Genomic DNA, 27,500 nt, shown 5'->3' on the forward strand with positions numbered 1-27,500 from the left:
GCAGCCCTCATCCTACTGTATTTCTGTGCCATAAACCAGACCCCAGTACAGAGCCAGCAGTCCTCATCCTACTGTATTTCTGTGCCATAAACCAGACCCCAGTACTGAGCCAGCAGCCCTCATCCTACTGTATATCTGTGCCATAAACCAGACCCCAGTACTGAGCCAGCAGCCCTCATTCTACTGTGTTTCTGTGCCATAAACCAGACCCCAGTACTGAGCCAGCAGCCCTCATCCTACTGTATTTCTGTGCCATATACCAGACCCCAGTACTGAGCCAGCAGCCCTCATCCTACTGTATTTCTGTGCCATAAACCAGACCCCAGTACAGAGCTAGCAGCCCTCATCCTACTGTATTTCTGTGCCATAAACCAGACCCCAGTACTGAGCCAGCAGCCCTCATCCTACTGTATTTCTGTGCCATAAACCAGACCCCAGTACTGAGCCAGCAGCCCTCATCCTACTGTATTTCTGTGCCATAAACCAGACCCCAGTACTGAGCCAGCAGCCCTCATCCTACTCTATTTCTGTGCTATAAACCAGACCCCAGTACTGAGCTAGCAGCACTCATCCTACTGTATTTCTGTGCTATAAACCAGACCCCAGTACTGAGCCAGCAGCCCTCATCCTACTGTATTTCTGTGCTATAAACCAGACCCCAGTACTGAGCCAGCAGCCCTCATCCTACTGTATTTCTGTGCCATAAACCTGACCCCAGTACTGAGCCAGCAGCCCTCATCCTACTGTATTTCTGTGCCATAAACCAGACCCCAGTACTGAGCCAGCAGGCCTCATCCTACTGTATTTCTGTGCCATAAACCAGACCCCAGTACTGAGCCAGCAGCCCTCATCCTACTGTATTTCTGTGCCATAAACCAGACCCCAGTATTGAGCCAGCAGCCCTCATCCTACTGTATTTCTGTGCCATAAACCAGACCCCAGTACTGAGCCAGCAGCCCTCATCCTACTGTATTTCTGTGCCATAAACCAGACCCAGTACTGAGCCAGGAGCACTCATCCTACTGTATTTCTGTGCCATAAACCAGACCCCAGTACTGAGCCAGCAGCCCTCATCCTACTGTATTTCTGTGCCATAAACCAGACCCCAGTACAGAGCCAGCAGCCCTCATCCTACTGTATTTCTGTGCCATAAACCAGACCCCAGTACAGAGCCAGCAGCCCTCATCCTACTGTATATCTGTGCCATAAACCAGACCCCAGTACTGAGCCAGCAGCCCTCATCCTACTGTATTTCTGTGTAAAAATCCAGACCCCAGTACAGAGCCAGCAGTCCTCATCCTACTGTATTACTGTACAATAAACCAGACCCTAGTACAGAGCCAGCAGCCCTCATCCTACTATATTTCTGTGCCATAAACCAGACCCCAGTACTGAGCCAGCAGCCCTCATCCTACTGTATTTCTGTGCCATAAACCAGACCCCAGTACAGAGCCAGCAGTCCTCATCCTACTGTATTTCTGTGCCATAAACCAGACCCCAGTACTGAGCCAGCAGCCCTCATCCTACTGTATATCTGTGCCATAAACCAGACCCCAGTACTGAGCCAGCAGCCCTCATTCTACTGTGTTTCTGTGCCATAAACCAGACCCCAGTACTGAGCCAGCAGCCCTCATCCTACTGTATTTCTGTGCCATATACCAGACCCCAGTACTGAGCCAGCAGCCCTCATCCTACTGTATTTCTGTGCCATAAACCAGACCCCAGTACAGAGCTAGCAGCTCTCATCCTACTGTATTTCTGTGCCATAAACCAGACCCCAGTACTGAGCCAGCAGCCCTCATCCTACTGTATTTCTGTGCCATAAACCAGACCCCAGTACTGAGCCAGCAGCCCTCACCCTACTGTATTTCTGTGCCATAAACCAGACCCCAGTACTGAGCCAGCAGCCCTCATCCTACTCTATTTCTGTGCTATAAACCAGACCCCAGTACTGAGCTAGCAGCACTCATCCTACTGTATTTCTGTGCTATAAACCAGACCCCAGTACTGAGCCAGCAGCCCTCATCCTACTGTATTTCTGTGCTATAAACCAGACCCCAGTACTGAGCCAGCAGCCCTCATCCTACTGTATTTCTGTGCCATAAACCAGACCCCAGTACTGAGCCAGCAGCCCTCATCCTACTGTATTTCTGTGCCATAAACCAGACCCCAGTACTGAGCCAGCAGGCCTCATCCTACTGTATTTCTGTGCCATAAACCAGACCCCAGTACTGAGCCAGCAGCCCTCATCCTACTGTATTTCTGTGCCATAAACCAGACCCCAGTATTGAGCCAGCAGCCCTCATCCTACTGTATTTCTGTGCCATAAACCAGACCCCAGTACTGAGCCAGCAGCCCTCATCCTACTGTATTTCTGTGCCATAAACCAGACCCAGTACTGAGCCAGGAGCACTCATCCTACTGTATTTCTGTGCCATAAACCAGACCCCAGTACTGAGCCAGCAGCCCTCATCCTACTGTATTTCTGTGCCATAAGCCAGACCCCAGTACTGAGCCAGCAGCCCTCATCCTACTGTGCCATAAACTAGACCCCAGTATTGAGCCAGCAGCCCTCATCCTACTGTATTTCTGTGCCATAAATTAGACCCCAGTACTGAGCCAGCAGCCCTCATCCTACTGTATTTCTGTGCCATAAACCAGACCCCAGTACTGAGTCAGCAGCCCTCATCCTACTGTATTTCTGTGCCATAAACCAGACCCAGTACTGAGCCAGGAGCCCTCATCCTACTGTATTTCTGTGCCATAAGCCAGACCCCAGTACTGAGCCAGCAGCCCTCATCCTACTGTATTTCTGTGCCATAAACCAGACCCCAGTATTGAGCCAGCAGCCCTCATCCTACTGTATTTCTGTGCCATAAACCAGACCCCAGTACTGAGCCAGCAGCCCTCATCCTACTGTATTTCTGTGCCATAAACCAGACCCCAGTACTGAGTCAGCAGCCCTCATCCTACTGTATTTCTGTGCCATAAGCCAGACCCCAGTACTGAGCCAGCAGCCCTCATCCTACTGTATTTCTGTGCCATAAACCAGACCCCAGTATTGAGCCAGCAGCCCTCATCCTACTGTATTTCTGTGCCATAAACCAGACCCCAGTACTGAGCCAGCAGCCCTCATCCTACTGTATTTCTGTGCCATAAACCAGACCCCAGTACTGAGCCAGCAGCCCTCATCCTACTGTATTTCTGTGCCATAAACCAGACCCAGTACTGAGCCAGGAGCCCTCATCCTACTGTATTTCTGTGCCATAAGCCAGACCCCAGTACTGAGCCAGCAGCCCTCATCCTACTGTATTTCTGTGCCATAAACCAGACCCCAGTACAGAGCCAGCAGCCCTCATCCTACTGTATTTCTGTGCCATAAACCAGACCCCAGTACTGAGCCAGGAGCCCTCATCCTACTGTATTTCTGTGCCATAAGCCAGACCCCAGTACTGAGCCAGCAGCCCTCATCCTACTGTATTTCTGTGCCATAAGCCAGACCCCAGTACTGAGCCAGCAGCCCTCATCCTACTGTATTTCTGTGCCATAAGCCAGACCCCAGAACTGAGCCAGCAGCCCTCATCCTACTGTATTTCTGTGCCATAAACCAGACCCCAGTATTGAGCCAGCAGCCCTCATCCTACTGTATTTCTGTGCCATAAACCAGACCCCAGTACTGAGCCAGCAGCCCTCATCCTACTGTATTTCTGTGCCATAAACCAGACCCCAGTACTGAGTCAGCAGCCCTCATCCTACTGTATTTCTGTGCCATAAACCAGACCCCAGTACTGAGCCAGCAGCCCTCATCCTACTGTATTTCTGTGCCATAAACCAGACCCAGTACTGAGCCAGGAGCACTCATCCTACTGTATTTCTGTGCCATAAACCAGACCCCAGTACTGAGCCAGCAGCCCTCATCCTACTGTATTTCTGTGCCATAAGCCAGACCCCAGTACAGAGTCAGCAGCCCTCATCCTACTGTATTTCTGTGCCATAAACCAGACCGCAGGGAGGATTTTTTTTACCTTCTCTTCAATTTCTGCAGCCGTTTTCTTAGTGATCTCCAGGTTTTCCACCAGTGCCGTATCTCCCAGGAAATTCCCAGATGCCGACGACAGGCGGGAGAGCAAGTTATCCTCTAGTGTCTTCAGGGTGATCTTAAATCCATTCTGCTGCTTGGTCAGGTTAGACTGAAAAGGAAGAAATGTGACAGTGACAAACATCATCAACTCCTGCTACTGTGCAACCACAGCCAGTGATTAATGGCTACACAGGTATGCTGACCTTAACTGACTCACTAACTCATGTGCAGCTCAGGGCCAGCAATGCTCTGATACTTTGTAGCTGATTTAGCAAGAGTTAAACACATAATTCTATCCGAACAGCAGCATAGTAATAAAACACTAGCTCATTAAAGTACTGTATTATTGTACCTATATGTCCCTTTAATACAGTCAGTAAATATCATTCTAGCACTGTATTATTGTACTTATATGTCCCTTTAATTCAGGTCAGTAGATATCATTAGATCACTGTATTATTGTACATACATGTATATGTCCCTTTAATTCAGGTCAGTAAATATCATTAGATCACTGTATTATTGTACATACAGGTATATGTCCCTTTAATACAGTCAGTTAATATCATTAGATCACTGTATCATTGTACGTACAGGTATATGTCCCTTTAATACAGTCAGTTAATATCATTAGATCACTGTATCATTGTACGTACAGGTATATGTCCCTTTAATACAGTCAGTTAATATCATTAGATCACTGTATTATTGTACGTATATGTGCCTTTAATTCAGGTCAGTAAATATCATTAGATCACTGTATTATTGTACGTACAGGTATATGTCCCTTTAATACTGTCAGTTATTATTAGATCACTGTATTATTGTACGTACAGGTATATGCCCCTTTAATACAGTCAGTTAATATCATTAGATCACTGTATTATTGTACGTACAGGTATATGTCCCTTTAATACAGTCAGTTAATATCATTAGATCACTGTATTATTGTACGTACAGGTATATGTCCCTTTAATACTGTCAGTTATTATTAGATCACTGTATTATTGTACGTACAGGTATATGCCCCTTTAATACAGTCAGTTAATATCATTAGATCACTGTATTATTGTACGTACAGGTATATGTCCCTTTAATACAGTCAGTTAATATCATTAGATCACTGTATTATTGTACGTACAGGTATATGTCCCTTTAATACAGTCAGTTAATATCATTAGATCACTGTATTATTGTACGTACAGGTATATGCCCCTTTAATACAGTCAGTTAATATCATTAGATCACTGTATTATTGTACGTACAGGTATATGCCCCTTTAATTCAGGTCAGTAAATATCATTAGATCACTGTATTATTGTACGTACAGGTATATGTCCCTTTAATACTGTCAGTTATTATTAGATCACTGTATTATTGTACTTACAGGTATATGCCCCTTTAATACAGTCAGTTAATATCATTAGATCACTGTATTATTGTACGTACAGGTATATGTCCCTTTAATACAGTCAGTTAATATCATTAGATCATTGTATTATTGTACGTACAGGTATATGCCCCTTTAATACAGTCAGTTAATATCATTAGATCACTGTATTTTTGTACGTACAGGTATATGCCCCTTTAATACAGTCAGTTAATATCATTAGATCACTGTATTTTTGTACGTACAGGTATATGTCCCTTTAATACAGTCAGTCAATATCATTAGATCACTGTATTATTGTACGTACAGGAATATGTCCCTTTAATACAGTCAGTTAATATCATTAGATCACTGTATTATTGTACGTACAGGTATATGTCCCTTTAATACAGTCAGTTAATATCATTAGATCACTGTATCATTGTACGTACAGGTATATGTCCCTTTAATACAGTCAGTTAATATCATTAGATCACTGTATCATTGTACGTACAGGTATATGTCCCTTTAATACAGTCAGTTAATATCATTAGATCACTGTATTATTGTACATACAGGTATATGTCCCTTTAATACAGTCAGTTAATATAATTTAAACTTACTTTAGAAAGAGCAAAGGATTTGGAAGTTTGAACGTTTCCATTTTGCCAGCAATTTATTATTATCTCATTATCTCATTATCTCATTATCTCATTAACATTATCTTTATCTGATGAATTTAAACTTCTGCACAGGAGAGAAATTAATAGGATTTAATACAAAGCAAACAGGACCGTTGTGTAGTTGAAATGATTTTACTTGTGAGAAACTTAAACAATGAGCCTCCCAGTACCCAGAATGCACCTGTATTAAAATCACAAAACAATGTCAGGAATAATTCCAATTAATTATTGCTCTCAGCTCCCTGATCGCCTCCAGATAAGGAAAACTATTCTCACAAAAGATAAGGGCATTGAGGAAAGCCTGATATCCAGATGTTTAATCTTCCTGAAAAATACATCTGCTGTAATAATTAGGCCACAAAATGGTTTCTAGAACAATGTGATGGCTGGAAAAATGTGTTACATTTTATAATCATTTTTGTTTTAAGCAATACAACAGCATGAAACAACATACACTAATAAAGTCCCATGTAAATGTACAGTCAATAGAAAGGATGTATTCCAGCAGGGACCGAACCCATAAACATGTCACTGTCATTAGTACACTGTAGCACCAGCAGGGACCAAACCCATAAACAGGTCACTGTCATTAGTACACTGTAGCACCAGCAGGGACCGAACCCATAAACATGTCACTGTCATTAGTACACTGTAGCACCAGCAGGGACCGAACCCATAAACAGGTCACTGTCATTAGTACACTGTAGCACCAACCAGCAGGGACCGAACCCATAAACATGTCACTGTCATTAGTACACTGTAGCACCAGCAGGGACCGAACCCATAAACATGTCACTGTCATTAGTACACTGTAGCACCAGCAGGGACCCAACCCATAAACATGTCACTGTCATTAGTACACTGTAGCACCAGCAGGGACCCAACCCATAAACAGGTCACTGTCATTAGTACACTGTAGCACCAGCAGGGACCAAACCCATAAACAGGTCACTGTCATTAGTACACTGTAGCACCAGCAGGGACCGAACCCATAAACATGTCACTGTCATTAGTACACTGTAGCACCAGCAGGGACCGAACCCATAAACAGGTCACTGTCATTAGTACACTGTAGCACCAGCAGGGACCAAACCCATAAACAGGTCACTGTCATTAGTACACTGTAGCACCAGCAGGGACCGAACCCATAAACATGTCACTGTCATTAGTACACTGTAGCACCAGCAGGGACCGAACCCATAAACAGGTCACTGTCCTTAGTACACTGTAGCACCAGCAGGGACCGAACCCATAAACAGGTCACTGTCCTTAGTACACTGTAGCACCAGCAGGGACCCAACCCATAAACATGTAACTGTCATTAGTACACTGTAGCACCAGCAGGGACCGAACCCATAAACATGTCACTGTCATTAGTACACTGTAGCACCAGCAGGGACCCAACCCATAAACATGTAACTGTCATTAGTACACTGTAGCACCAGCAGGGACCGAACCCATAAACATGTCACTGTCCTTAGTACACTGTAGCACCAGCAGGGACCGAACCCATAAACATGTCACTGTCATTAGTACACTGTAGCACCAGCAGGGACCAAACCCATAAACATGTCACTGTCATTAGTACACTGTAGCACCAGCAGGGACCGAACCCATAAACATGTCACTGTCATTAGTACACTGTAGCACCAGCAGGGACCCAACCCATAAACATGTCACTGTCATTAGTACACTGTAGCACCAGCAGGGACCGAACCCATAAACATGTCACTGTCCTTAGTACACTGTAGCACCAGCAGGGACCGAACCCATAAACATGTCACTGTCATTAGTACACTGTAGCACCCATAAACAGGTCACTGTCATTAGTACACTGTAGCACCAGCAGGGACCGAACCCATAAACAGGTCACTGTCATTAGTACACTGTAGCACCAGCAGGGACCCAACCCATAAACAGGTCACTGTCATTAGTACACTGTAGCACCAGCAGGGACCGAACCCATAAACATGTAACTGTCCTTAGTACACTGTAGCACCAGCAGGGACCGAACCCATAAACATGTCACTGTCACCAGTACACTGTAGCACTAGCAGGGACCAAACCCATAAACATGTCACTGTCATTATTACACTGTAGCACCAGCAGGGACCCAACCCATAAACAGGTCACTGTCATTAGTACACTGTAGCACCAGCAGGGACCGAACCCATAAACATGTCACTGTCATTAGTACACTGTAGCACCAGCAGGGACCGAACCCATAAACATGTCACTGTCATTAGTACACTGTAGCACCAGCAGGGACCCAACCCATAAACATGTCATTGTCCTTAGTACACTGTAGCACCAGCAGGGACCGAACCCATAAACATGTCACTGTCATTAGTACACTGTAGCACCAGCAGGGACCCAACCCATAAACATGTCATTGTCCTTAGTACACTGTAGCACCAGCAGGGACCCAACCCATAAACATGTCACTGTCATTAGTACACTGTAGCACCAGCAGGGACCGAACCCATAAACATGTCACTGTCCTTAGTACACTGTAGCACCAGCAGGGACCGAACCCATAAACAGGTCACTGTCATTAGTACACTGTAGCACCAGCAGGGACCCAACCCATAAACAGGTCATTGTCCTTAGTACACTGTAGCACCAGCAGGGACCGAACCCATAAACATGTCACTGTCATTAGTACACTGTAGCACCAGCAGGGACCCAACCCATAAACATGTCATTGTCCTTAGTACAATGTAGCACCAGCAGGACCGAACCCATAAACATGTCACTGTCATTAGTACACTGTAGCACCAGCAGGGACCCAACCCATAAACATGTCATTGTCCTTAGTACCCTGTAGCACCAGCAGGGACCGAACCCATAAACATGTCATTGTCCTTAGTACACTGTAGCACCAGCAGGGACCGAACCCATAAACATGTCACTGTCATTAGTACACTGTAGCACTAGCAGGGACCGAACCCATAAACATGTCACTGTCATTAGTACACTGTAGCACTAGCAGGGACCGAACCCATAAACATGTCACTGTCATTAGTACACTGTAGCACCAGCAGGGACCCAACCCATAAACATGTCATTGTCCTTAGTACACTGTAGCACTAGCAGGGACCGAACCCATAAACAGGTCACTGTCACCAGTACACTGTAGCACTAGCAGGGACCGAACCCATAAACATGTCACTGTCATTAGTACACTGTAGCACCAGCAGGGACCGAACCCATAAACAGGTCACTGTCATTAGTACACTGTAGCACCAGCAGGGACCGAACCCATAAACATGTCACTGTCATTAATACACTGTAGCACCAGCAGGGACCCAACCCATAAACATGTCACTGTCCTTAGTACACTGTAGCACCAGCAGGGACCGAACCCATAAACATGTCACTGTCATTAGTACATTGTAACACCAGCAGGGACCCAACCCATAAACATGTCACTGTCCTTAGTACACTGTAGCACCAGCAGGGACCGAACCCATAAACATGTCACTGTCATTAGTACACTGTAGCACTAGCAGGGACCGAACCCATAAACATGTCACTGTCATTAGTACACTGTAGCACCAGCAGGGACCGAACCCATAAACATGTCACTGTCCTTAGTACACTGTAGCACCAGCAGGGACCCAACCCATAAACATGTCACTGTCATTAGTACACTGTAGCACCAGCAGGGACCCAAACCCATTAACAGGTCACTGTCATTAGTACACTGTAGCACCAGCAGGGACCGAACCCATAAACAGGTCACTGTCATTAGTACACTGTAGCACTAGCAGGGACCGAACCCATAAACATGTCACTGTCATTAGTACACTGTAGCAACAGCAGGGACAGAACCCATAAACAGGTCACTGTCATTAGTACACTGTAGCACCAGCAGGGACCGAACCCATAAACAGGTCACTGTCCTTAGTACACTGTAGCACCAGCAGGGACCGAACCCATAAACAGGTCACTGTCCTTAGTACACTGTAGCACCAGCAGGGACCCAACCCATAAACATGTCACTGTCATTAGTACACTGTAGCACCAGCAGGGACCGAACCCATAAACATGTCACTGTCATTAGTACACTGTAGCACCAGCAGGGACCCAACCCATAAACATGTAACTGTCATTAGTACACTGTAGCACCAGCAGGGACCGAACCCATAAACATGTCACTGTCCTTAGTACACTGTAGCACCAGCAGGGACCGAACCCATAAACATGTCACTGTCATTAGTACACTGTAGCACCAGCAGGGACCAAACCCATAAACATGTCACTGTCATTAGTACACTGTAGCACCAGCAGGGACCGAACCCATAAACATGTCACTGTCATTAGTACACTGTAGCACCAGCAGGGACCCAACCCATAAACATGTCACTGTCATTAGTACACTGTAGCACCAGCAGGGACCGAACCCATAAACATGTCACTGTCCTTAGTACACTGTAGCACCAGCAGGGACCGAACCCATAAACATGTCACTGTCATTAGTACACTGTAGCACCCATAAACAGGTCACTGTCATTAGTACACTGTAGCACCAGCAGGGACCGAACCCATAAACAGGTCACTGTCATTAGTACACTGTAGCACCAGCAGGGACCCAACCCATAAACAGGTCACTGTCATTAGTACACTGTAGCACCAGCAGGGACCGAACCCATAAACATGTAACTGTCCTTAGTACACTGTAGCACCAGCAGGGACCGAACCCATAAACATGTCACTGTCACCAGTACACTGTAGCACTAGCAGGGACCGAACCCATAAACATGTCACTGTCACCAGTACACTGTAGCACCAGCAGGGACCGAACCCATAAACATGTCACTGTCACCAGTACACTGTAGCACCAGCAGGGACCGAACCCATAAACATGTCACTGTCACCAGTACACTGTAGCACCAGCAGGGACCCAACCCATAAACAGGTCACTGTCATTAGTACACTGTAGCACCAGCAGGGACCCAACCCATAAACAGGTCACTGTCATTAGTACACTGTAGCACCAGCAGGGACCGAACCCATAAACATGTAACTGTCATTAGTACACTGTAGCACCAGCAGGGACCGAACCCATAAACATGTCACTGTCATTAGTACACTGTAGCACCAGCAGGGACCCAACCCATAAACATGTCATTGTCCTTAGTACACTGTAGCACCAGCAGGGACCGAACCCATAAACATGTCACTGTCATTAGTACACTGTAGCACCAGCAGGGACCCAACCCATAAACATGTCATTGTCCTTAGTACACTGTAGCACCAGCAGGGACCCAACCCATAAACATGTCACTGTCATTAGTACACTGTAGCACCAGCAGGGACCGAACCCATAAACATGTCACTGTCCTTAGTACACTGTAGCACCAGCAGGGACCGAACCCATAAACAGGTCACTGTCATTAGTACACTGTAGCACCAGCAGGGACCCAACCCATAAACAGGTCATTGTCCTTAGTACACTGTAGCACCAGCAGGGACCGAACCCATAAACATGTCACTGTCATTAGTACACTGTAGCACCAGCAGGGACCCAACCCATAAACATGTCATTGTCCTTAGTACAATGTAGCACCAGCAGGACCGAACCCATAAACATGTCACTGTCATTAGTACACTGTAGCACCAGCAGGGACCCAACCCATAAACATGTCATTGTCCTTAGTACCCTGTAGCACCAGCAGGGACCGAACCCATAAACATGTCATTGTCCTTAGTACACTGTAGCACCAGCAGGGACCGAACCCATAAACATGTCACTGTCATTAGTACACTGTAGCACTAGCAGGGACCGAACCCATAAACATGTCACTGTCATTAGTACACTGTAGCACTAGCAGGGACCGAACTCATAAACATGTCACTGTCATTAGTACACTGTAGCACCAGCAGGGACCCAACCCATAAACATGTCATTGTCCTTAGTACACTGTAGCACTAGCAGGGACCGAACCCATAAACAGGTCACTGTCACCAGTACATTGTAACACCAGCAGGGACCAAACTCATAAACATGTCACTGTCATTAGTACACTGTAGCACCAGCAGGGACCGAACCCATAAACAGGTCACTGTCATTAGTACACTGTAGCACCAGCAGGGACCGAACCCATAAACATGTCACTGTCATTAATACACTGTAGCACCAGCAGGGACCCAACCCATAAACATGTCACTGTCCTTAGTACACTGTAGCACCAGCAGGGACCGAACCCATAAACATGTCACTGTCATTAGTACATTGTAACACCAGCAGGGACCCAACCCATAAACATGTCACTGTCCTTAGTACACTGTAGCACCAGCAGGGACCGAACCCATAAACATGTCACTGTCATTAGTACACTGTAGCACTAGCAGGGACCGAACCCATAAACATGTCACTGTCATTAGTACACTGTAGCACCAGCAGGGACCGAACCCATAAACATGTCACTGTCCTTAGTACACTGTAGCACCAGCAGGGACCCAACCCATAAACATGTCACTGTCATTAGTACACTGTAGCACCAGCAGGGACCCAAACCCATTAACAGGTCACTGTCATTAGTACACTGTAGCACCAGCAGGGACCGAACCCATAAACAGGTCACTGTCATTAGTACACTGTAGCACTAGCAGGGACCGAACCCATAAACATGTCACTGTCATTAGTACACTGTAGCAACAGCAGGGACCGAACCCATAAACAGGTCACTGTCATTAGTACACTGTAGCACCAGCAGGGACCGAACCCATAAACATGTCACTGTCCTTAGTACACTGTAGCACTAGCAGGGACCGAACCCATAAACAGGTCACTGTCATTAGTACACTGTAGTACCAGCAGGGACCAACCCATAAACATGTCACTGTCATTAGTACACTGTAGCACCAGCAAGGACCGAACCCATAAACATGTCACTGTCATTAGTACACTGTAGCACCAGCAAAGACCGAACCCATAAACATGTCACTGTCATTAGTACACTGTAACACCAGCAGGGACCGAACCCATAAACATGTCACTGTCATTAGTACACTGTAACACCAGCAGGGACCGAACCCATAAACATGTCACTGTCATTAGTACACTGTAGCACCAGCAGGGACCGAACCCATAAACAGGTCACTGTCATTAGTACACTGTAGCACCAGCAGGGACCGAACCCATAAACATGTCACTGTCATTAGTACACTGTAGCACCAGCAGGGACCCAACCCATAAACAAGTCACTGTCATTAGTACACTGTAGCACCAGCAGGGACCCAACCCATAAACATGTCACTGTCATTAGTACACTGTAGCACCAGCAGGGACCGAACCCATAAACAGGTCACTGTCACCAGTACACTGTAGCACTAGCAGGGACCGAACCCATAAACATGTCACTGTCATTAGTACACTGTAGAACCAGCAGGGATCGAACCCATAAACATGTCACTGTCATTAGTACACTGTAGCACCAGCAGGGACCCAACCCATAAACATGTCACTGTCATAAGTACACTGTAGCACCAGCAGGGACCCAACCCATAAACATGTCACTGTCATTAGTACACTGTAGCACCAGCAGGGACCGAACCCATAAACATGTCTTTGTCATTAGTACACTGTAGCACCAGCAGGGACCGAACCCATAAACATGTCACTGTCATTAGTACACTGTAGCACCAGCAGGGACCGAACCCATAAACATGTCACTGTCCTTAGTACACTGTAGCACTAGCAGGGACCGAACCCATAAACATGTCACTGTCACCAGTACATTGTAACACCAGCAGGGACCAAACTCATAAACATGTCACTGTCATTAGTACACTGTAGCACCAGCAGGGACCGAACCCATAAACATGTCACTGTCATTAGTACACTGTAGCACCAGCAGGGACCGAACCCATAAACATGTCACTGTCATTAGTACACTGTAGCACCAGCAGGGACCCAACCCATAAACATGTCACTGTCCTTAGTACACTGTAGCACTAGCAGGGACCGAACCCATAAAAATGTCACTGTCATTAATACACCGTGACCCTAGCAGGGACTGAGCACATAAACATGTCACTGTCATTAGTACACTGTGACCCTAGCAGGTACTGAGCACATAAACATGTCACTGTTATTAGTACACTGTGACCCTAGCAGGGACTGAACACATAAACATGACACTGTCATTAGTACACTGTGACCCTAGCAGGTACTGAGCACATAAACATGTCACTGTCATTAGTACACTGTAACACCAGCAGGGACCGAACCCATAAACATGTCACTGTCATTAGTACACTGTAGCACCAGCAGGGACCGAACCCATAAGCATGTCACTGTCATTAGTACACTGTAGCACCAGCAGGGACCGAACCCATAAGCATGTCACTGTCATTAGTACACTGTAGCACCAGCAGGGACCGAACCCAAAAACATGTCACTGTCATTAGTACACTGTAACACCAGCAGGGACCAAACCCATAAGCATGTCACTGTCATTAGTACACTGTAACACCAGCAGGGACCGAACCCATAAGCATGTCACTGTCATTAGTACACCGTGACCCTAGCAGGTACTGAGCAAATAAACATGTCACTGTCATTAGTGCACTGTGACACTAGCATGGACTGAGCACATAAGCAAGTCACTGTCATTAGTACACTGTGATACTAGCAGGGACTGAGCACATAAACATGTCATTGTCATTAGTACACTGTGACCCTAGCAGATAATGAGCACATAAACATGTCACTGTCATTAGTACACTATGACCCTAGCAGGTACTGAGCACATAAACATGTCACTGTCATTGTTACACTGTGACACTGGCAGATACTGAACACATAAACATGTCACTGTCATTAGTATACTGTGACCCTAGCAGGTACTGAGCACATAAACATGTCAATGTCATTAGTACACTGTGACCCTAGCAGGGACTGAGCACATAAACATGTCACTGTCATTATTACACTGTGACACTAGCAGGGACTGAGCACATAAACATGTCACTGCCATTAGTACACTGTGACACTAGCAGGGACTGAGCCCATAAACATGACACCATCATTAGTACACTGTGACCCTAGTAGGGACTGAGCACATAAACATGTCACTGTCATAAGTACACTTTGACCCTAGCAGGGACTGGGCACATAAATGGGTCACTGTCGTTAGTACACTGTGACACTAGCAGGGACTGAGCACACAAACATGTCACTGTCATTAGTACACTGTGACCCTAGCAGGTACTAAGCACATAAACATGTCACTGTCATTAGTACACTGTGACCCTAGCAGGTACTGAGCACATAAACATGTCATTGTCATTAGTACACTGTGACACTAGCAGATACTGAGCACATAAACATGTCACTGTCATTAGTACACTGTGACACTAGCAGATACTGGGCACATAAACATGTCACTGTCATTAGTACACTGTGACCCTAGCAGGGACTGAGCACATAAAAATGTCACTGACATTAGTACACTGTGACACTAGCAGGGACTTAGCACATAAACATGTCACTGTCATTAGTACACTGTGACCCTAGCAGGAACTGAGCACATAAACATGTCACTGTCATTAGTACACTGTAGCACCAGCAGGGACTGAGCACATAAACATGTCACTGTCATTAGTACACTGTGACCCTAGTAGGTACTGAGCACATAAATATGTCACTGTCATTAGTACACTGTAACACCAGCAGGGACAGAACCCATAAACATGTCACTGTCATTAGTACACTGTAACACCAGCAGGGACAGAACCCATAAACATGTCACTGTCATTAGTACACCGTGACCCTAGCAGGGACTGAGCACATAAACAAGTCACTGTCATTAGTACACTGTGACCCTAGCAGGTACTGAGCAAATAAACATGTCACTGTCATTGGTACACTGTGACACTGGCAGGTACTGAACACATAAACATGTCACTGTCATTAGTACAGTGTGACCCTAGTAGGTACTGAGCACATAAACATGTCATTGTCATTAGTACAGTGTGATCCTAGCAGGTACTGAGCACATAAACATGTCACTGTCATTAGTACACTGTGACCCTAGCAGGGACTGAGCACATAAACATGTCACTGTCATTAGTACACAGTGACCCTAGCCGGTAATGAGCTCATAAACATGTCACTGTCATTAGTACACTGTGACACTAGCAGGTACTGAGCACATACACATGTCACTGTCATTATTACACTGTGACACTAGCAGGGACTGAGCACATAAACATGTCACTGTCATTAGTACACTGTGACCCTAGCAGGTACTGAGCACATGTCACTGTCATTAGTACACTGTGACCCTAGTAGGGACTGAGCACATAAACATGTCACTGTCATAAGTACACTTTGACCGTAGCAGGGACTGGGCACATAATTGGGTCACTGTCGTTAGTACACTGTGACACTAGCAGGGACTGAGCACACAAACATGTCACTGTCATTAGTACACTGTGACACTAGCAGGGACTGAGCACACAAACATGTCACTGTTAATAGTACACTGTGACCCTAGCAGGTACTGAGCACATAAACATGTCACTGTCATTAGTACACTGTGACACTAGCAGAGACTGAGCACATAAACATGTCACTGTCATTAGTACACTGTGACACTAGCAGAGACTGAGCACATAAACATGTCATTAGTACACTGTGACACTAGCAGCTACTGAGCACATAAACATGTCACTGTCATTAGTATACTGTAACCCTAGCAGGTACTGAGCACATAAACATGTCACTGTCATTAGTACACTGTGACCCTAGCAGGTACTGAGCACATAAACATGTCACTGTCATAAGTACACTGTGACCCTAGCAGGGGCTGAGCACATAAACATGTCACTGTCATTAGTACACTGTAACCCTAGCAGGTACTGAGCACATAAACATGTCACTGTCATTAGTACACTGTGACCCTGGCAGGTACTGAGCACATAAACATATCACTGTCATTAGTACACTGTAACCCTGGCAGGTACTGAGCACCTAAACATGTCACTGTCATTATTAGTACATTGTGACACTAGCAGGTACAGGGCACATAAACATGTCACTGTCATTAGTACATTGTGGCAATAGCAAGGACTGAGCAAATCATTGTGGCAATAGCAAGGACTGAGCAAATAAACATGTCAATGTCATTAGTACACTGTGACCCTAGCAGGTACTGAGCACATAAACATGTCACTGTCATTAGTACACTGTAACCCTAGCAGGTACTGAGCACATAAACATGTCAATGTCATTAGTACACTGTGACCCTAGCAGATACTGAGCCCATAAACATGTCACTGTCATTAGTACACTGTGACACTAGCAGGTACTGAGAACATAAACATGTCACTGTCATTAGTACACTGTGACCCTAGCAGGTACTGAGCACATAAACATGTCATTGTCATTAGTACACAGTGACACTAGCAGGTACTGAGCACATAAACATGTCACTGTCATTAGTACACAGTGACACTAGCAGGTACTGAGCACATAAACATGTCACTGTCATTAGTACACTGTGACCCTAGCAGGTACTGAGCACATAAACATGTCACTGTCATTAGTACACTGTGACCCTAGCAGGTACAGAGCACATAAACATGTCTTTGTCATTAGTACACTGTGACCCTAGTAGGAACTGAGCACATAAACATGTCACTGTCATTAGTACACTGTGACCCTAGCAGGTACTGAGCACATAAACATGTCACTGTCATTAGTACACCATGACCCTAGCAGGTACTGAGCACATAAACATGTCACTGTCATTAGTACACTGTGACACTAGCAGGTACTGAGCACATAAACATGTCACTGTCATTAGTACACTGTGACCCTAGCAGGTAATGAGCACATAAACATGTCACTGTCATTAGTACACTGTGACCCTAGCAGGTACTGAGCACATAAACATGTCACTGTCATTAGTACACTGTGACCCTAGCAGGTACTGAGCACATAAACATGTCACTGCCATTAGTACACTGTGACACTAGCAGGTACTGATCACATAAACATGTCACTGTCATTAGTACACTGTGACCCTAGCAGGTACTGAGCACATAAACATGTCACTGTCATTAGTACACTGTGACCCTAGCAGGTACTGAGCACATAAACATGTCACTGTCATTAGTACACTGTGACCCTATTAGGTACTGAGCACATAAACATGTCACTGTCATTAGTACACTGTGACCCTAGTAGGTACTGAGCACATAAACATGTCATTGTCATTAGTACACTACGGCACTAGCAGGGACTGAGCACATAAACATGTCACTGTCATTAGTACACTACGGCACTAGCAGGGACTGAGCACATAAACATGTCACTGTCATTAGTACACTGTGGAACTAGCAGGGACTGACCACATAAACATGTCACTGTCATTAGTACACTGTGACCCTAGCAGGTACTGAGCACATAAACATGTCACTGTCATTAGTACACTGTGGCACTAGCAGGGACTGAGCACATAAACATGTCACTGTCATTAGTACACTGTGACCCTAGCAGGTACTGAGCACATAAACATGTCACTGTCATTAGTACACTGTGGAACTAGCAGGGACTGAGCACATAAACATGTCACTGTCATTAGTACACTGTGGAACTAGCAGGGACTGAGCACATAAACATGTCACTGTCATTAGTACACTGTGACCCTAGAAGGTACTGAGCACATAAACATGTCACTGTCATTAGTACAGTGTGACCCTAGCAGGTACTGAGCACATAAACATGTCACTGTCATTAGTACACTACGGCACTAGCAGGTACTGAGCACATAAACATGTCACTGTCATTAGTACACTGTGACCCTAGCAGGTACTGAGCACATAAACATGTCACTGTCATTAGTACACTATGACCCTAGCAGGTACTGAGCACATAAACATGTCACTGTCATTAGTATTCTGTGACCCTAGCAGAGACTGTTCATATAAACATGTCACTGTCATTAGTACACTGTGACCCTAGCAGGTATTGAGCACATAAACATGTCACTGTCATTAGTACACTGTGACCCTAGCAGATACAGAGCACATAAACATGTCACTGTCATTAGTACACTGTGACCCTAGCAGGTACTGAGCACATAAGCATGTCACTGTCATTAGTACACTATGAACCTAGCAGAGACTGAGCACATAAACATGTCACTGTCATTAGTACACTACGGCACTAGCAGGGACTGAGCACATAAACATGTCACTGGCATTAGTACACTGTGACCCTAGCAGGTACTGAGCACATAAACATGTCACTGTCAATAGTACACTGTGACCCTAGCAGGGACTGAGCACATAAACATGTCACTGTCATTAGTACAGTGTGACCCTAGTAGGTACTGAGCATATAAACATGTCACTGTCATTAGTACACTGTGACCCTAGCAGGTACTGAGCACATAAACATGTCACTATCATTAGTACACTATGACCCTAGCAGGGACTGAGCACATAAACATGTCACTGTCATTAGTACACTATGACCCTAGCAGGGACTGAGCACATAAACATGTCACTATCATTAGTACACTATGACCCTAGCAGGGACTGAGCACATAAACATGTCACTATCATTAGTACACTATGACCCTAGCAGGGACTGAGCACATAAACATGTCACTGTCATTAGTACAGTGTGACCCTAGTAGGTACTGAGCACATAAACATGTCACTGTCATTAGTACACTGTGACCCTAGCAGGTACTGAGCATATAAACATGTCACTGTCATTAGTACACTGTGACCCTAGCAGGTACTGAGCATATAAACATGTCACTGTCATTAGTACACTGTGACCCTAGCAGGTACTGAGCACATAAACATGTCACTATCATTAGTACACTATGACCCTAGCAGGGACTGAGCACATAAACATGTCACTGTCATTAGTACACTATGACCCTAGCAGGGACTGAGCACATAAACATGTCACTGTCATTAGTACACTGTGACCCTAGCAGATACTGAGCACATAAACATGTCACTATCATTAGTACACTATGACCCTAGCAGGGACTGAGCACATAAACATGTCACTGTCATTAGTACACTGTGACCCTAGCAGATACTGAGCACATAAACATGTCACTGTCATTAGTACACTGTGACACTAGCAGGTACTGAGCACATAAACACGTCACTGTCATTAGTACACTGTGTCACTAGCAGGTACTGAGCACATAAACACGTCACTGTCATTAGTACACTGTGACACTAGCAGGTACTGAGCACATAAACATGTCACTGTCATTAGTACACTGTGACCCTAGTAGGTACTTAGCACATAAACATGTAACTGTCATTAGTACACTGTGACACTAGCAGGGACTGAGCACATAAACATGTCACTGTCATTAGTACACTGTGACACTAGCAGGGACTGAGCACATAAACATGTCACTGTCATTAGTACACTGTGAAGCTAGCAGGTACTAAGCACATAAACATGTCACTGTCATTAGTACACTGTGATCCTAGCAGGTACTGAGCACATAAACATGTCACTGTCATTAGTACACTGTAACACTAGCAGGTACTGAGCACATAAACATGTCACTGTCATTAGTACACTGTGACCCTAGCAGGTACTGAGCACATAAACATGTCACTGTCATTAATACACTGTGACCCTATCAGGTACTGAGCACATAAACATGTCACTGTCATTAGTACACTGTGACACTAGCAGGTACTGAGCACATAAACATGTCACTATCATTAGTACACTGTGACCCAAGTAGGTACTGAGAACATAAACATGTCACTGTCATTAGTACACTGTGACCCTAGCAGGTACTGAGCACATAAACATGTCACTGTCATTAGTACACTGTGACCCTAGCAGGTACTGAGCACATAAACATGTCACTGTCATTAGTACACTGTGACCCTAGCAGGTACTGAGCACATAAACATGTCACTGTCATTAGTACACTGTGACCCTAGCAGGTACTGAGCACATAAACATGTCACTGTCATTAGTACACTGTGGCCCTAGCAGGTACTGAGCACATAAACATGTCACTGTCATTAGTACACTGTGACACTAGCAGGGACTGAGCACATAAACATGTCACTGTCATTAGTACACTGTGACACTAGCAGGTACTGAGCACATAAACATGTCATTGTCATTAGTACACTGTGACCCTAGCAGGTACTGAGCACATAAACATGTCACTGTCATTAGTACACTGTGGCCCTAGCAGGTACTGAGCACATAAACATGTCACTGTCATTAGTACACTGTGACACTAGCAGGGACTGAGCACATAAACATGTCACTGTCATTAGTACACTGTGACACTAGCAGGTACTGAGCACATAAACATGTCATTGTCATTATAACACTGTGACCCTAGCAGGTACTGAGCACATAAACATGTCACTGTCATTAGTACACTGTGACCCTAGCAGGGACTGAGCACATAAACATGTCACTGTCATTAGTACACTGTGACCCTAGCAGGTACTGAGCACATAAACATATCACTGTCATTAGTACAGTGTGACCCTAGCAGGTACTGAGCACATAAACATGTCACTGTCATTAGTATACTGTGACACTAGCAGATACTGAGCACATAAACATGTCACTGTCATTAGTACACTGTGACACTAGCAGGGACTGAGCCCATAAACATGTCACTGTCATTAGTACACTGTGACCCTAGCAGGGACTGAGCACATAAACATGTTACTGTCAATAGTAAACTGTGACCCTAGCAGGGACTGAGCACATAAACATGTAATTGTCATTAGTATACTGTGACACTAGCAGGTACTGAGCACATAAACATGTCACTGTCATTAGTACACTGTGACCCTAGCAGGTACTGAGCACATAAACATGTCACTGTCAATAGTAAACTGTGACCCTAGCAGGTACTGAGCACATAAACATGTCACTGTCATTAGTACACTGTGACCCTAGCAGGTACTGAGCACATAAACATGTCAGTGTCATTAGTACACTGTGACCCTAGCAGGGACTGAGCACATAAACATGTCACTGTCATTAGTACACTGTGACCCTAGCAGGTACTGAGCACATAAACATGTCACTGTCATTAGTACACTGTGACCCTAGCAGGTACTGAGCACATAAACATGTCACTGTCATTAGTACACTGTGACCCTAGCAGATACTGAGCCCATAAACATATCACTGTCATTAGTACACTGTGACCCTAGCAGGTACTGAGCACATAAACATGTCACTGTCATTAGTACACTGTGACACTAGCAGGTACAGAGCACATAAACATGTCACTGTCATTAGTACACTGTGACCCTAGCAGGTACTGAGCACATAAACATGTCACTGTCATTAGTACAGTGTGACCCTAGCAGGTACTGAGCACATAAACATGTCACTGTCATTAGTACACTGTGACCCTAGCAGGTACTGAGCACATAAACATGTCACTGTCATTAGTACACTGTGACACTAGCAGGTACTGAGCACATAAACATGTCACTGTCATTAGTACACTGTGACACTAGCAGGTACTGAGCACATAAACATGTCACTGTCATTAGTACACTGTGACACTAGCAGGTACTGAGCACATAAACATGTCACTGTCATTAGTACACTGTGACCCTAGCAGGGACTGAACACATAAACATGTCACTGTCATTAGTACACTGTGAATCTAGCAAGGACTGAGAACATAAACATGTCACTGTCATTAGTACACTGTGAATCTAGCAAGGACTGAGAACATAAACATGACACCATCATTAGTACACTGTGACAAAAGTAGGGACTGAGCACACACATGTTACTGTCATTAGTAACTATGGCGCTAGCAAGAACTGAGCACATAAACATGTCACTATCATTAGTACACTGTGACCCTAGCAGACACTGAGCACACAAACATGTCACTGTCATTAGTACACTGTGACCTTAGCAGGTACAGGGCACATAAACATGTCACTGTCATTAGTACACTGTGACCCTAGCAGGTACTGAGCACATAAACATGTCACTGCCATTAGTACACTGTGACACTAGCAGGTACTGATCACATAAACATGTCACTGTCATTAGTACACTGTGACCCTAGCAGGTACTGAACACATAAACATGTCACTGTCATTAGTACACTGTGACCCTAGCAGGTACTGAGCACATAAACATGTCACTGTCATTAGTACACTGTGACACTAGCAGGTACTGAGCACATAAACATGTCACTGTCATTAGTACACTGTGACACTAGCAGGTACTGAGCACATAAACATGTCACTGTCATTAGTATACTGTGACACTAGCAGGTACTGAACACATAAACATGTCACTGTCATTAGTACACTGTGACCCTAGCAGGTACTGAGCACATAAACATGTCACTGTCATTAGTACACTGTGACCCTAGCAGGTACTGAGCACATAAACATGTCACTGTCATTAGTACACTGTGACCCTAGCAGGTACTGAGCACATAAACATGTCACTGTCATTAGTACACTGTGACCCTAGCAGGTACTGAGCACATAGTTATGTCACTGTCATTAGTACACTGTGACCCTAGCAGGTACTGAGCACATAAACATGTCACTGTCATTAGTACACTGTGGCCCTAGCAGGTACTGAGCACATAAACATGTCACTGTCATTAGTACACTGTGACACTAGCAGGGACTGAGCACATAAACATGTCACTGTCATTAGTACACTGTGACACTAGCAGGTACTGAGCACATAAACATGTCATTGTCATTAGTACACTGTGACCCTAGCAGGTACTGAGCACATAAACATGTCACTGTCATTAGTACACTGTGGCCCTAGCAGGTACTGAGCACATAAACATGTCACTGTCATTAGTACACTGTGACACTAGCAGGGACTGAGCACATAAACATGTCACTGTCATTAGTACACTGTGACCCTAGCAGGGACTGAGCACATAAACATGTCACTGTCATTATAACACTGTGACCCTAGCAGGTACTGAGCACATAAACATATCACTGTCATTAGTACAGTGTGACCCTAGCAGGGACTGAGCACATAAACATGTCACTGTCATTAGTACACTGTGACACTAGCAGGGACTGAGCCCATAAACATGTCACTGTCATTAGTACACTGTGACCCTAGCAGGGACTGAGCACATAAACATGTTACTGTCAATAGTAAACTGTGACCCTAGCAGGGACTGAGCACATAAACATGTCATTGTCATTAGTATACTGTGACACTAGCAGGTACTGAGCACATAAACATGTCACTGTCATTAGTACACTGTGACCCTAGCAGGTACTGAGCACATAAACATGTCACTGTCAATAGTAAACTGTGACCCTAGCAGGTACTGAGCACATAAACATGTCACTGTCATTAGTACACTGTGACCCTAGCAGGTACTGAGCACATAAACATGTCAGTGTCATTAGTACACTGTGACCCTAGCAGGGACTGAGCACATAAACATGTCACTGTCATTAGTACACTGTGACCCTAGCAGGTACTGAGCACATAAACATGTCACTGTCATTAGTACACTGTGACCCTAGCAGGTACTGAGCACATAAACATGTCAGTGTCATTAGTACACTGTGACCCTAGCAGGTACTGAGCACATAAACATATCACTGTCATTAGTACACTGTGACCCTAGCAGGTACTGAGCACATAAACATGTCAGTGTCATTAGTACACTGGGACCCTAGCAGGGACTGAGCACATAAACATGTCACTGTCATTAGTACACTGTGACACTAGCAGGTACAGAGCACATAAACATGTCACTGTCATTAGTACACTGTGACCCTAGCAGGTACTGAGCACATAAACATGTCACTGTCATTAGTACAGTGTGACCCTAGCAGGTACTGAGCACATAAACATGTCACTGTCATTAGTACACTGTGACCCTAGCAGGTACTGAGCACATAAACATGTCACTGTCATTAGTACACTGTGACCCTAGCAGGTACTGAGCACATAAACATGTCACTGTCATTAGTACAGTGTGACCCTAGCAGGTACTGAGCACATAAACATGTCACTGTCATTAGTACACTGTGACCCTAGCAGGGACTGAGCACATAAACATGTCACTGTCATTAGTACACTGTGACACTAGCAGGTACTGAGCACATAAACATGTCACTGTCATTAGTACACTGTGAATCTAGCAAGGACTGAGAACATAAACATGTCACTGTCATTAGTACACTGTGAATCTAGCAAGGACTGAGAACATAAACATGTCACTGTCATTAGTATACTGTGAATCTAGCAAGGACTGAGCACATAAACATGTCACTGTTATTAGTACACTGTGACAAAAGTAGGGACTGAGCACACACATGTTACTGTCATTAGTAACTATGGCGCTAGCAAGAACTGAGCACATAAACATGTCACTATCATTAGTACACTGTGACCCTAGCAGACACTGAGCACACAAACATGTCACTGTCATTAGTACACTGTGACCTTAGCAGGTACAGGGCACATAAACATGTCACTGTCATTAGTACACTGTGACCCTAGCAGGTACTGAGCACATAAACATGTCACTGCCATTAGTACACTGTGACACTAGCAGGTACTGATCACATAAACATGTCACTGTCATTAGTACACTGTGACCCTAGCAGGTACTGAACACATAAACATGTCACTGTCATTAGTACACTGTGACCCTAGCAGGTACTGAGCACATAAACATGTCACTGTCATTAGTACACTGTGACCCTAGTAGGTACTGAGCACATAAACCTGTTACTGTCATTAGTACACTACGGCACTAGCAGGGACTGAGCACATAAACATGTCACTGTCATTAGTACACTACGGCACTAGCAGGGACTGAGCACATAAACATGTCACTGTCATTAGTACACTGTGGAACTAGCAGGGACTGAGCACATAAACATGTCACTGTCATTAGTACAGTGTGACCCTAGCAGGTACTGAGCACATAAACATGTCACTGTCATTAGTACACTGTGACACTAGCAGGTACTGAGCACATAAACATGTCACTGTCATTAGTACACTGTGACACTAGCAGGTACTGAGCACATAAACATGTCACTGTCATTAGTACACTGTGACCCTAGCAGGTACTGAGCACATAAACATGTCACTGTCCTTAGTATACTGTGACACTAGCAGGGACTGAGCACATAAACATGTCACTGTCATTAGTACACTGTGACCCTAGCAGGTACTGAGCACATAAACATGTCACTGTCATTAGTACACTGTGGCATAAGCAGGTACTGAGCACATAAACATGTCACTGTCATTAGTACACTGTGACACTAGCAGGTACTGAGCACATAAACATGTCACTGTCATTAGTACACTGTGACACTAGCAGGGACTGAGCACATAAACATGTCACTGTCATTAGTACACTGTGGCACTAGCAGGGACTGAGCACATAAACATGTCACTGTCATTAGTACACTGTGACCCTAGCAGGTACTGAGCACATAAACATGTCACTGTCATTAGTACACTGTGGCATAAGCAGGTACTGAGCACATAAACATGTCACTGTCATTAGTACACTGTGACACTAGCAGGTACTGAGCACATAAACATGTCACTGTCATTAGTACACTGTGACACTAGCAGGGACTGAGCACATAAACATGTCACTGTCATTAGTACACTGTGGCACTAGCAGGGACTGAGCACATAAACATGTCACTGTCATTAGTACACTGTGACCCTAGCAGGTACTGAGCACATAAACATGTCACTGTCATTAGTACACTGTGGCATAAGCAGGTACTGAGCACATAAACATGTCACTGTCATTAGTACACTGTGACACTAGCAGGTACTGAGCACATAAACATGTCACTGTCATTAGTACACTGTGGAACTAGCAGGGACTGAGCACATAAACATGTCACTGTCATTAGTACACTGTGGCACTAGCAGGGACTGAGCACATAAACATGTCACTGTCATTAGTACACTGTGGAACTAGCAGGGACTGAGCACATAAACATGTCACTGTCATTAGTACACTGTGACCCTAGAAGGTACTGAGCACATAAACATGTCACTGTCATTAGTACACTGTGACCCTAGCAGGTACTGAGCACATAAACATGTCACTGTCATTAGTACACTGTGACCCTAGCAGGTACTGAGCACATAAACATGTCACTGTCATTAGTACAGTGTGACCCTAGCAGGTACTGAGCACATAAACATGTCACTGTCATTAGTACACTACGGCACTAGCAGGTACTGAGCACATAAACATGTCACTGGCATTAGTACACTGTGACACTAGCAGGTACTGAGCACGTAAACATGTCACTGTCATTAGTACACTATGACCCTAGCAGGTACTGAGCACATAAACAT

The 27,500-nt window shown here is 44.9% G+C and overlaps 1 protein-coding gene across 1 annotated transcript in view; it reads right to left on the reverse strand.

Annotated features, from left to right (window-relative positions):
* The window catches only part of DNAH9 (dynein axonemal heavy chain 9), a 739,144-nt gene that overhangs the window by 122,492 nt on the left and 589,152 nt on the right, over positions 1-27,500 (reverse strand). Inside the window, exon 55 of the mRNA XM_053688948.1 lies at positions 4,026-4,190. Within this exon, the coding sequence (XP_053544923.1) occupies positions 4,026-4,190 (165 nt within the window). The remainder of the gene's footprint in view (positions 1-4,025; positions 4,191-27,500) is intronic.

This window comes from Bombina bombina, chromosome 1 (genome assembly GCF_027579735.1).
Source record: "Bombina bombina isolate aBomBom1 chromosome 1, aBomBom1.pri, whole genome shotgun sequence".
Taxonomy (NCBI): domain Eukaryota; kingdom Metazoa; phylum Chordata; class Amphibia; order Anura; family Bombinatoridae; genus Bombina; species Bombina bombina.